General features: G+C 40.1%; 1 protein-coding gene across 4 annotated transcripts in view; it reads right to left on the minus strand.

Annotated features, from left to right (window-relative positions):
* Window positions 1-13,047, minus strand: part of AFAP1 (actin filament associated protein 1) — a 160,637-nt gene that overhangs the window by 65,312 nt on the left and 82,278 nt on the right. For all 4 annotated transcript variants that reach the window (XM_048848958.2, XM_048848955.2, XM_048848959.2 and 1 more), the window contains one exon: window positions 3,957-4,065. In XM_048848958.2, the coding sequence (XP_048704915.2) occupies window positions 3,957-4,065 (109 nt within the window). The remainder of the gene's footprint in view (window positions 1-3,956; window positions 4,066-13,047) is intronic.

Consider the following 13,047-nt stretch of genomic DNA (forward strand, 5'->3'; position numbering starts at 1 on the left):
TTGATTTGGAATGTATATACACATTATTAAAAATATATATATAATTACAGACCAAGTCATATTTTATAAGACATCTTATTTTGGCACATTGTTTTGACCCAGAGTTCTCCCTTTGGGCTGTGTCATTTATCCCTGCATAAAATACTTATTCACCTGGCTCCCTTCTACCCCAATTTCTGTTGCCATCATGGTACAAACAAGGGCAATTATCAATACTGAGTAACCATACAATCTTGGCACTGTAAACCCTCGCCCTTCCTCACAACACCTCCTCTGTGCTTCCTTATTCACTTTCTCCACATCATTCAGGCTTTTATAGATCTCTGCCATAAGCCTGCAGATTTAAGCTTTCCTTTTAAAAAAAGTTTCTAGTCCTTGCTGTTGCAAAGATAACCTTCCAAGTGTGATCTGAATGAGAAAGATGCAGATCCACTGAAGTAATTCAGAAACCTGATGGCAACAAAAGGGAAACTGACAAGCAAGTTGTCAGTTCAACTGTTTACCAAGACAAGGAGCTACAGCAGAGGTGTACAATGGTGATCTTCATGGGAAAGATTTTTTTAAAAAGTTAGGGGAAGGGGGAGTAGTGAGACCTTACCCCACCCCCCTCGGCAGCAGAGAGGATACTGTGGGAGGACAGGGTAGTCGAGAATGCCAACCCAACACTCAGAATACATTAAGGTTGATGCAAAGAGAGATTGCTCCTTTTTCCCCAGCAACACAGGGTGGAGGGAAGGGGTTCAAGACTATCCACACTCACTAGCCAGAGATTAATGTCTCTATAACCTACAGTGACTTGACCTTCCACTAGACCTCAAAATTTCATACCAGCAGAACACACACAATGATCAAGATTATTTTAAAAAGGTGTTTAAAGTTAGACTCCTAAATCCTCATTTAGGTTCCTAAACTAAGTGGTCTGACTTTCAAAAGTGCAGAGCATCCAGTAGCTCCCACTGACTTTTGAGTCCAAGCTCAATTGTAATATGTACTGTATAGGAAGAATTCAATTTTTTTTAAAATATAATTTCAACAGATAATATCAATGTTTATTTTAAAGCAATTTTTCCAATTTTTCTCAATTTTAATGTGGGAAATTATGGGGGGTTCAGACAACAGGGGAGTCAGACACCAATTTAATTACAGTAGACCCTGGGAGTTAAAAAATTAATGCTTTATAACTGTCAAAACACAAATTATCAACATCACATGACAAAATATACAAATTAAGTATCCTTAAATCAAACTTTACTAAGTTCTCAAGTAGCATTTTTCTTACTTGCCTCACTGTAAATTTTGATTGTTATCAATGGAAATATCTGGGGGGGAGTTGTGTATGAATGTGAAATCAACGTTCACCAACATTGACCATTAAAAATCTAATCCTTCCAAGCCTAGTTACATATATATACTTTTTGGCAGAGCCTGATGGTTATTCTAGTATCTGTTGTATGAATTACATGCTTTTCTGTGTATAAAAATACAAATTGTTAAGGAAAATAATATACTCTAACACATTTTCACATTATTCCGAATAAGGTATTCAAAGGATTAACCTGAAGCTAATTTAAAGTAGGTCACTCTGGATCAGTATTTTTCAATAAATGGAGATGGAAAAAGAAAGTCATCATCAGCTGAGGCACACTTCAACTTGTTCTTATCTGCAAATAAATATTTATTTACAGACCACAGATAGGGAAATCACCATCATTTTGTTTTCATGAATATACTCCTGTGGATTTTTCACCTTTTTATAGGAACATAGAAGATGTGAGCCTATTTACTGTTAATTATATTAGAAAAAATATTCTTATTACAGTAGAACCTCAGGAGTTACGAACACCAGAGTTACGAAATGACCGGTCAACCACAGACCTCATTTGGAACCGGAAGTGAGCAATCAGGCAGCAGCAGAGAAAAAAAGAAGAAAAAAACAAATACAGTACAGTACAGTACTGTGCTAAACATAAACTACTAAAAAAAAATGGAAATGTTTAAAAAAAGATTTGACAAGGTAGGGAAACTGTTTCTGTGCTTGTTTCATTTAAATTAAAATGGTTAAAAGCACCATTTTTCTTCTGCATAGTAGCTTCAAAGCTGTATTAAGTCAGTATTCAGTTGTACACTTTTGAAAGAACAACCATAACATTTTGTTCAGAGTTACAAAGATTTCAGAGTTATGAACAACCTCGATCCCCTCGTAACTCTGAGGTTCTACTGTATGTAGAAACATATACTATAGAGAGTTACATCTGGTTGAACATTTATTTAATCCATTAGAGCTGGCATTCTCTCTTTTTTTCCTCCGCTTCTTCATGATGCTGTTCTTGTAGTCTGGTTCCTTAGAATCTGTGTCTTCTCAATCACATCCACCTCAAAAACAGCGCTGTATCCTGGCTGCAGTTATTACGAGTAAAGTGAGTTTGGTGGTTTTATTTTAGTCACTTATGTTCGTATTATTCACAAAGCCATAAGACAAGCTAGCACAAATGAGCTCAATGGGAATTTTGCTGGAGTAGATGGGTAACAAGCACTGAAGAAGGCCTACGGTGAATTTAGCCACTCACTTTACTACAAATAAACAGAGTTGTTGACAGTACTTATATTCTTCTAGAGGTGTTAAAGGATTCGATGACAAATATAAAAGATAATGGAATTCAGCAGAGTTGAGGCAACATAGGTTATGAGTTACGCTAGTTATGCATATAACTTTTGTAAAAGTTATAACTTTGATTTATGGGAGTAGGGGGATCTCCCCTAAATGTTCCTGTGGGTCTGGACGGTAATGAAGGTCAATAAAAATAAGTCTGAAATTTGGTTAGCGTGTTTTGGGTTTTAGCCCCACAGAAACAACTACTGTACAGTACGTTAAAATGCAGCTAATATTTTCTCCTTGAGCTGGACCCTTGCATTTAGCAGCTAACCGCGAACTGGCAGTTCACTGGGTCAGAGGGTGTGAGCAGGACCACCCTGCACTACTTCTGGGGGAGAAGCAGGGAGTGGACAGTCCCTGAGCACTGCTGAGGCTGAGCATGTCTACATTCATTTTACATTTTTTGGAACTCTTATTTTTTTGCCCCAATTGCCTAGGTTAAGTTATTCCTATTAACAAGTGCCAGATTTTATTTGGTTTTGGTTTTTTTTATGTTTAGAGCTAATGCATACATACCATTCTCCAAGAAAAACAAAGGACTCTCCCTAATCCACAGTGTACAAATGGCACACAGATCATTTGTTAGTGTTATAATGTTTCTCTTGTTTTATTATTTAGGAGAACAGATTTTATTTAGTCATTCATTTAGATTTAAACAACAATAAAAATGGTCTAACAAATTTAGGGTCGTGAATGATGATGATCCAGCAGAAAAGTATTCGTACAGAAGTGATGAATTAACTCTGCCAGACAATAAATAAGAGCAGCAAAAGAAACCTTTTTACCTCCTCCAACCCACTGGAAAACACCCTCCATCTTTTAGCACTTAAATGTCCAGCTCACTAAACCTGCACAACTGTTCAGTGGCAGGCATGCCATCATTCTATCACTGTGATCCAATCATACATCAGTGTAAGATAGATTAGACTGGGTAAGTATCTGGATATGATCATGGGAGACCTGAGTGCTGAGATAATTGGTTTTGGTGATTAATTAGGAGGTAGCCCTCTGTCCCCGAGTTGATATTGAACTAGTGTCACAGAATAGCATTGGAGATACTGGTCACTCACATCGGAAACTGCTGTGGGGTCCAGCATGCCTACCTGATCCGCCTGTCATAAACCAGCCACAATCTATCCTTATAGACACAGACAATACTGAGCCCTTCATATAAAATTCTTAACTATAGAGGATGTAAAGAGAGAACAGTTTTCTTTTTTGTTTATGTCTTCGTGTTTTAAAGCACTGAAAGTCACTAAAACTGACAATTGCTTAGGATGGCATCAGGATATATATTACTCACTGGAAGTGATATATTCAGGAGCCTTTCCAGGACTAAGTGGCACCGCCTCCTCATAGTAGCCTTCAGGAAGGGACGATGTTGGTAGCGGTGGAGGCCCATTATCTGGTGGCTAAATGAAGAAAGAAATGAATGAGATCAAAAGCCCAACAGATCACTGATCAATAAAATGCACCTAAGATGTCCGCTAATGTTCACTGCTAATTATGGGACCACTACCAAGGTTAGCAATGACAACTAATTCTCTTGTGACTTTTTGCTTCTTTATACAACAGAGGTTGTGGAGGGTAGCAGCTTTTGGAAAGAAAATCGGTCCAAGTTTCAAGCTCCCTATGGGTTGTTATAATAAAATAATAGGTTAGTCGTTGAGATTAGCAAAGCAGCAGAAGGAATTTAGCCACATCATCTTCCATATCCTGGTGATATGTTCTGAAGCCTCAAAGGGCCCAAATCTGTCTCCATTGCTCATGTCGAGTAGTACCTTACTCTGTAAATACTACAGGTGATTCCAGCAGGACAACATGCCGACTAAAGTATTACTCAGCATCATCAGAGTAGCAGAACTGGGATAAAGGATTGAAACTACATTAAAAAATACTCTTACTATGTAAATATTAAGAAGTCAAAAACGTTTTACAGTCTAACATCTTGAAAGGAAGACTTTTTTTTTTTTTTTTTAATTTAAGAACTATAAACTCAGGATCCTACAATAGAATCCATGCAGCTGGACTCTATCTTTGCATGGAATCCCATTCAAGGATTTTTCTGTGCAGACAATTGTACAGGATCAGGGCGGAAGATGCTAACAGTGTGCTGTTTTACAGAGACACAAATGTTCATGTTGTAAAAGGACATAAATATACCCTCCACTAACAATGCACAGACCATTTTAATACCAAATTCACTGGATTGGAAGAGACCTTTGGTGGATCACCTAGTTCATAGTTCAGGGATCAGTTAGTTCTTCAGTTACATTATATTTCTGAATGAATGAGTTAATCCAAATAACTTTATGCAGAGCCTTCTGCAGGTGACAATATAATAGTTCAGAAAATCGACACTTACTGATAAATATTCAAATTTTAAAATGCTGGCTTTCTAAATATAATCTGTCTTGAATTTTAAACACTAGTTGCTGATAGGCTGATACAGTAGCAAGGTAAATTTTAGTATTGCATGATTTATACCATATCAGGTTACTGTCATATTTCTTTGACAAGCAGGAAAACCACCATATTTTATAGATTTCACTCATGTTTGCTGCAAGATCTTAATCCTACAGTTTCACACTGAAGGGAATTTGTATACCGCCTTTCAATGCCACAGGCTTATTGTATGCTATGTTACATCTTTTTCTACATCTTATCTCTGGGTAATCTCATTTGCAAACACAAATTCAACTACCATGTCAATGCTGAGAACTCAGATCTACCTCTCTATTTCAGACCAGTCTCCTTTTGACCAAACAAATATCTTGTCCTGTCTCCCTGACATCTCCTTACAGATATCTAACGACAATTCAGGCTCAATGTGGCTAAAACAGAGCTCTTAATCTCCTCCCTCACTCCCAAGTCCTCTCTGCTACCTCCTCTCCCAATCACTAGGCACACCACCATCCTGCCTGTCACGGAGGCCTGTAACCTGGGTATCATCCCTCCCTTCAGGTCATCAAATTCACGCTATGTCTAAATTTTACTGATTCTTTCTGCATAACATCTCTAAGCTACAGCCTTTTAAAATCCATCCTCATAGCTAAAACTCTCATCCAAGTGCTTATCTCATGTCTTGATTACTGCAACATCCTTCTCTCTGGCATCGACAAACACAATCTTGCTCTGCTTGTATCCATTCAGAATGCTGCTGCATTTTCCAAGAACATCACTTTGACCATGTGTGATCAAATCTACCCCTGTATTCACAGCCTACACGCTACATAGTCTACTATAGTAATCTTTGTACAAAATACATCTTGTGAGGTAGCATTTGAAAACTAGTAACTCACTGGTCCATAATATCACAGTGAAATGTGTGTAGCAACATTATATGTAATGTCATAAACATGAGCTGAACACATTTTACATCTACCAGACAAGTCAGTTTCTCAAAGACAGAGCAAAAGCTGACACCTCTAGCTAGCCAAGTATCATCAAACCTGATGGGCAATCACCTGTCAAATGGCCATTCTTTGGCATGGATGAGGGGCAGGAACAAACAGATCTTCATTTTAGTAAACACCACCAACCACTTTCTCTACCAGACATGGGGGAAGTGGAGGAATGACAAAGGAAGCAGCCCTTTGACTTTGGGAAAGATCCTGACCTGAAATTTGGTAAGCCTTGTTGCTGGGAGCACGTGGTAAGAATTTATCTTGAACGAAGTCCACTTTGTTAAGTTTTAGCACGAGAAAGTGTTTTATCTTTATCTCTCTTGTAACCATTTCTGACTTGAATTCCTTACACCTGTACTCCTTTAAAATCTCTTTCTTTGTAGTAAAATAAACTTATTTTATTTTTTAATCAAAACTAACTCTGTGTTGTGAATTGTTTGGTAACTTCAATTAAAGTAGCAAACTGTTGTATATTGTTCTCTTACAGGGGCATCGGACTTAAAATATCTCAACTATCACTGGAAAGGGCTGGACACTTCAGAACACATGTTTTCTAGGGAAAATCTGGGACTGAGAATGTGTTGGGGTCAGCCTGCGAGTGGTAACCAAGGCTGGTGGAAGCCAGAATGTGCCTGGAGCGTGCTGGCAGGCTGGAGCTACACACAGACACTCAGAGTGTGACCTGCATGCTATTTGTGAGGAGCCTAGGCTGGGAGGTACAGCAGCAAAGCATTGTGAAGCACCCCAGGATACAAGGCAGGTGGCGACACAACCCCTCACTGGTCTGGATTGAATCCTGGAATGTCATACCGTGTCACCCCTCTCTTTGCATCCCTCCACTGGCTCCCCTTCTCTAGCACACATAACATAAGCTGCTTGTATTCACTTTCAAGGCAATTCACAGTCAATCCCAACCTACCTATCATTCGCTATTGAGCTGTCAATGCTCACCTCTGATGAGCCCATGATGACAGCCTTTGTCACACTACATTTTTAGACAAACACCTTGTCTGATTCTGCTAAACACATGATCGGCCAAATAAAATAATCTTTCAAGTTCATCGGTTGCTGCATAGAATCATAAAATATCAGGGTTGGAAGGGACCTCAGGAGGTCTAGTCCAACCCCCTGCTCAAAGCAGGACCAATCCCCAACTAAATCATCCCAGCCAGGGCTTTGTCAAGCCTGACCTTAAAAACTTCTAAGGAAGGAGATTCCACCACCTCCCTAGGTAACACATTCCAGTGTTTCACCCTCCTAGTGAAAAGGTTTTTCCTAATATCCAACCTAAATCTCCCCCACTGCAACTTGAGACCATTACTCCTCGTTCTGTCATCTGGTACCACTGAGAATAGTCTAGATCCATCCTTTTTGGAACCACCTTTCAGGTAGTTGAAAGCAGCTATCAAATCCCCCCTCATTCTTCTCTTCTGTAGACTAAACAATCCCAGTTCCCTCAGCCTCTCCTCATAAGTCATGTGTTCCAGTCCACTAATCATTTTTGTTGCCCTCCGCTGGACTCTCTCCAATTTTTCCACATCCTTCTTCTAGTGTGGGGCCCAAAACTGGACACAGTACTCCAGATGAGGCCTCACCAATGCCAAATAGAAGGGAATGATCACATCCCTCGATCTGCTGGCAATGCTCCTACTTATACAGCCCAAAATGCCATTAGCCTTCTTGGCAACAAGGGCACACTGTTGACTCATATCCAGCTTCTTGTCCACTTCTTGGACCTAATCACATCAGCCACACCATCAGGGGCTCGTTCACCTGCACATTTACCAATGTGAAATATGCCATCATGTGCCAGCAATGCCCCTCCGCCATGTACACTGGCCAAACCGGACAGTCTCTACACAAAAGAGTAAATGGACACAAATCAGACGTCAAGAATTATAAAATTCAAACACCAGTCAGTGACTTCAACCTCCCTGGACACTCAATTACAGACCTAAAAGTGGCAATTCTTCAACAAAAAAACTTCAAAAAACAGACTCCAATGAGAAACTGCAGAACTGGAAATAATTTGCAAACTGGACACCACCAAATTAGGCCTGAATAAAGACTGGGAGTGGATGGGTCATTACACAAACTAAAAACTATTTCCCCATGCTCATTTTTCCCCCTACTGTTACTCACACCTTCTTGTCAACTGTTTGAAATGGGTCATCCTGATTATCACTCTAAAAGTGATTTTTCCTCCTGCTGATAATAGCCCACTGTAATTGATTTGTTTTGTTAGAGTTGGTAAGGCAACCCCCATCTTTTCATGTTCTCTGTATATATCTATATATCTATATATCTCTAGGTTTCAGAGTAGCAGCTGTGTTAGTGTGTATTCATAAAATGAAAAGGAGGACTTGTGGCACCTTAGAGACTAACCAATTTATTTGAGCATAAGCTTTCGTGAGCTACAGCTCACTTCATCAGATGCATGTAATGGGACAGGGCTGGATCTGGGGAAAAGCTGTTGCCTTCAGCATATTGTGGCCAATGGTGTATGGGATTATTCAAACAAAACTAAAAAGGGGAGGGCCGGGTATGGAGATATGAATTTTTTCTCAACCTGGGATCAAATAGAGAAGTCAATCTCATGTTCCCCTACAGTAACCTTAGTGAAAACAATACAATCTTTCAATGTCATGCAAATAACACCACTCCTCGTAAGGAGAATTACCCTGTACCCTTTGGGGGATACAACTCCTCCTTTGCAAACACCTATATGACAAATGGGTGCAACCAACCCTTCCTGGCCTTAATAGGCCATCACTGGGTGTGTGGGACCAGAGCTTATACCGCACTACCAGCTAATTGGTCAGGAATCTGTTATCCCGCCCGACTCTTCCCACAATTCTGAGTGCTAGGAACCTTCCCTCAAGAACGCCTCCGCAATTTCAGGCGAAAAAGAAGGGACTTAACAGATGCCCAATGGTATGTAAATAACATAAGCCCCTTAACCTGGGAAGAGGCCATTGGCGGTTCCTTAATACCATTAGGGGGAGTAATACACCGTGAAAAAAGACTCCTAAGGTTACAAGCAGTAGTTGAAATAATGGCAAATGAAACAGGAGAAAGTTTAAGAGCCCTGGCCAAAGAAACAGGGGCAATCCGACAGATGGCCCTCCAAAACCGTCAGGCATTGGACATAGCGCTGGCGGCAAAAGGAGGGACTTGTGCTCTCATTTGGAAAAGACTGCTGTGTGTATATACCAGACAACACCAATGAGGTAATAGATCGTGCTAGCCACTTAGAACAAATCGCATATCTTCCCCACAAAGAGCCAAGTTCTTTATGGAAGTGGCTAAGTAACCTTTTCAATTTCTCTGGCATAGGAAACTGGTGGTTTCAGGGAGCCCTAACTCTCCTGTTTGGAATCCTAATAATTTTTGTATGTTTTCAGTTACTTTCCTGTTGTATCCAAAATTGTGTCAGGCATGCGACACAGATAGCTGCCCCAAACCAGAGTGCTAATTTCATGATTTTAAATATCACTGATGAACAAAGAGATAAAGAACGATTGATATGTGGAACCCAGTAATTGTTGGTCATTGCGTAGCTTGACCAAAAGGAGGGACTGTGAAAGTAGAATGAATTATATTGAAATTATAATTCATTAAAGAAATGCTGCTTGAAGGGTTTGTTGAAATATAGTTGTCAGGAAGAGAAACATTAAGGAGTGTGAGACAATGGGTCCTCAAACTAATTAACTTAGAGCTCCTACTGAGCTAGGAGATTGGTAAACGTTTGTGTGCAAATAAGATATGTATGTATATTTGTCAGTTTCTGCTTCCTTTTGTCTCTTATGTTAAATTGGCTTTCCCTTATCTGTTTAAATAAGTTAGCTTGAGCTTTTGCAGGAGGCTCACATATCTGGGTGCACTGGCAAAGCGCTTTGCTAATAAACAGAGTGGTCTGACAAATTTCGTGAGTCTTGAATCTGACTTTGACAATTTGACAACGCATCCGATGAAGTGAGCTGTAGCTCACGAAAGCTTATGCTCAAATAAATTGGTTAGTCTCTAAGGTCCCACAAGTACTTCTTTTCTTTTTATATCTATCTATTTATCTTTTTACTGTATTTTCCACTCCATGCATCTGATGAAGTGGGTTTTGGCCCACGAAACTTATGCCCAAATAAATTTGTTAGTCTCTAAGGTGCCACAAGTAGTCCTCGTTCTTTTTGCTGTAACCCCTAGGTCCTTTTCTGCAGAACTGCTGCCTAGCCATTCGGTCCCTAGTCTGTAGCGGTGCATAGGATTCTTCCGTCCTAAGTGCAGAACTCTGCACTTCTCCTTGTTGAACCTCATCAGATTTCTTTTGGCCCAATTCTCTAATTTGTCTAGGTTCCTCTGTATCCTATCCCTACCCTCCAGTGTATCTACCACTCCTCCCAGTTTAGTGTCATCTGCAAACTTGCTGAGGGGGCAATCCACACCATCCTCCAGATCATTAATGAAGATATTGAACAAAACCGGCCCCAGGACCGACCCTTGGGCACTCCGCTTGATACCAGCTGCCAACTAGATATAGAGCCATCGATCACTACCCATTGAGCCCGATGATCTAGCCAGCTTTCCATCCATCTTATAGTCCATTCATCCAGCCCATAACTTCTTTAATTTGCTGGCAAGAATACTATGGGAGACCGTATCAAAAGCTTTGCTAAAATCAAGGAATAACACATCCACTGCTTTCCCCTCATCCCCAAAGTCAGTTATCTTGTCATAGAAGGCAATTAGGTTAGTCAGGCATGACTTGCCCTTGGTAAATCCATGCTGACTTTCCTGATCACTTTCCGCTCCTCTAAGTGCTTCAAAATTAATTCCTTGAGGACCTGTTCCATGATTTTTCCAGGGACTGAGGTGAGGCTGAGTGGCCTGTAGTTCCCCGGATCCTCCTTCTTCCCTTTTTTAAAGATGGGCACTACATTAGCCTTTTCCAGTCGTCTGGGACCTCCCCGATCGCCATGAGTTTTCAAAGATAATGGCCAATGGCTCTGCAATCACATCCACCAACTCCTTTAGCACCCTCAGATACAGCGCATCCGGCCCCATGGACTTGTGCTCATCCAGCTTTTCTAATAGACAACCAATTATATTGGATACCTATTAAGGCTGAAAAACTGAGAGCGCATTGAGGGCAAGATTGCCTGTCACCCTATGCATTTTCACAAGGGAGCAAACGGGTGCTAGCTATGAGCTACCTGCATTGCCGGACACCACACAGGGTGGACAGCAGCCTCTGTGAGGCTGGCATTGCCCCTCTCACACAAGTGGACAGAGCTTTGTTCTGCTGAGGCAGGGAAGAGGGGGAAGTAATTTCCTACTGGTTTATATCAGTTGCAGATTACCTCTCTTTGGAGCAAGGGGCAAAACTAAGTAATGAATTGTGACTCTTAGGGTCAGTTTGCTCCCTGGTCTGCTCTTGGATGTGTGCCTCCCCTTGCCCAGGAAGACTTTAATGTCCCAGTCTAGCCTTAAACTATTTTCCCATTGTGTGTGTGTGAGATCATATGTATATGTATGAACTTCCTATTATTAAACCAATTCATCTAGGAAATTTTGGTCTAGAGAGTCATGCATATTTTGATGCAGCACAGATACAAGGCTTCTAAGCTATCTTTTATTCAGCAATAAATAAGAGATTCCAACAGACAACTGAAAAATGCTTGTTTTTAGTCTAAATGTTATTCAAAAAGAAAGTGGGAAAAAAAAAGAAGGGAAATGAAACACAAATGGTGCTTGTCTGAATTCGACCCCTTTAGAGCACTGGTTACTTCACACAGCTGGAGCGGGTAAACATGTGCAGCCAATGTCAACACAGATGGAATCCATTTCTGAATCAACGGGGCCCTGATTTCTGAAATGTATTTTGCAGTTCTTGCCATAGACAAAGTTTTAAAAACAATGAAAATCCCCCAGCACAATGGCTTTTGAAAGAGGCACAAATAGTAGAAACAACTGAAGGCACTTTTCAAAAATGTCCATTATAAAGAATGTTTTCTGATTAAAGTGAGACAGCTTGCTTTTGTCTTTTTTTTTTTTTTAAAGCAGAAACATAGACCACATTCAAAGTCTGCACTGTAAACCCCTGTGTTTTCTATGAGATCTGGCACTCCTAATGCTTTGTACAGCAAATCAAAAATGTATGAATCTACATACAGACATTCTGATTTATTGATATTTATAATTATTTTTTTAAAAAACATGTTATTGCTAGTTGCATTGTTGCATTTCAATTCACTATAAAGTTGTAAATTTTTCTGGCAACTTTTCAAGAGCAGAACTTACATGGAATGCATCAAAACAGAACATCTGATTTCAATAAAACTTTATTAATTCATCTGCAAACGACAAGCATCCCCAAATGCAACTAGCTTGCTTATTAGATAAGATGATTGAGTCTGATGAAAATCAGGTAACCCTGCACAACTAGACAAATTGCTCCTATTTTTTTTACTTTTCTATCTGTCATATATCTTCTAATATTTAAGTTGGTATTATGTTACTACCTTTAAATGAAGTGCATCCTGACAACCTGACTACCCAGAGTCATTAAAGAAGCTATTGCACTTTCTGTAAGAGTAGCTATGATACCTCTATGTCCTTGCTAAATTTCTATTTTGTTCTAGCCCAACACTACAGATTAAGTAGTTACAGTCTCACCTGGCTAGAGTATTCTTCATTTCCTATCTGTAGCAAACGGCATGGGACTTGGAGGGACTACAGATGATTGGCAAAGACTCTAGAGCAAGGATGAGATACTGACCAAGAAAGTCACTACTAGTGGCAGATGCAAATTAAGCACTGCTGCTAAGTGTACCGAAAGAGGTGCCAGGGCTCAAGCAATTTTTTTATATTCATAACTGAAGCGCTGGGGCTAGGAACCGCCAAGCCTAGAGGTGCTGGGGCTTAGCTCTGACAAGCCCTGGAACAAATTAAGCACTGCCTAGCAGGGCATACTTCCCAGACTACAATACAAAT

The sequence above is a fragment of the Caretta caretta genome, chromosome 4 (genome assembly GCF_965140235.1).
Source record: "Caretta caretta isolate rCarCar2 chromosome 4, rCarCar1.hap1, whole genome shotgun sequence".
Lineage (NCBI taxonomy): Eukaryota > Metazoa > Chordata > Testudines > Cheloniidae > Caretta > Caretta caretta.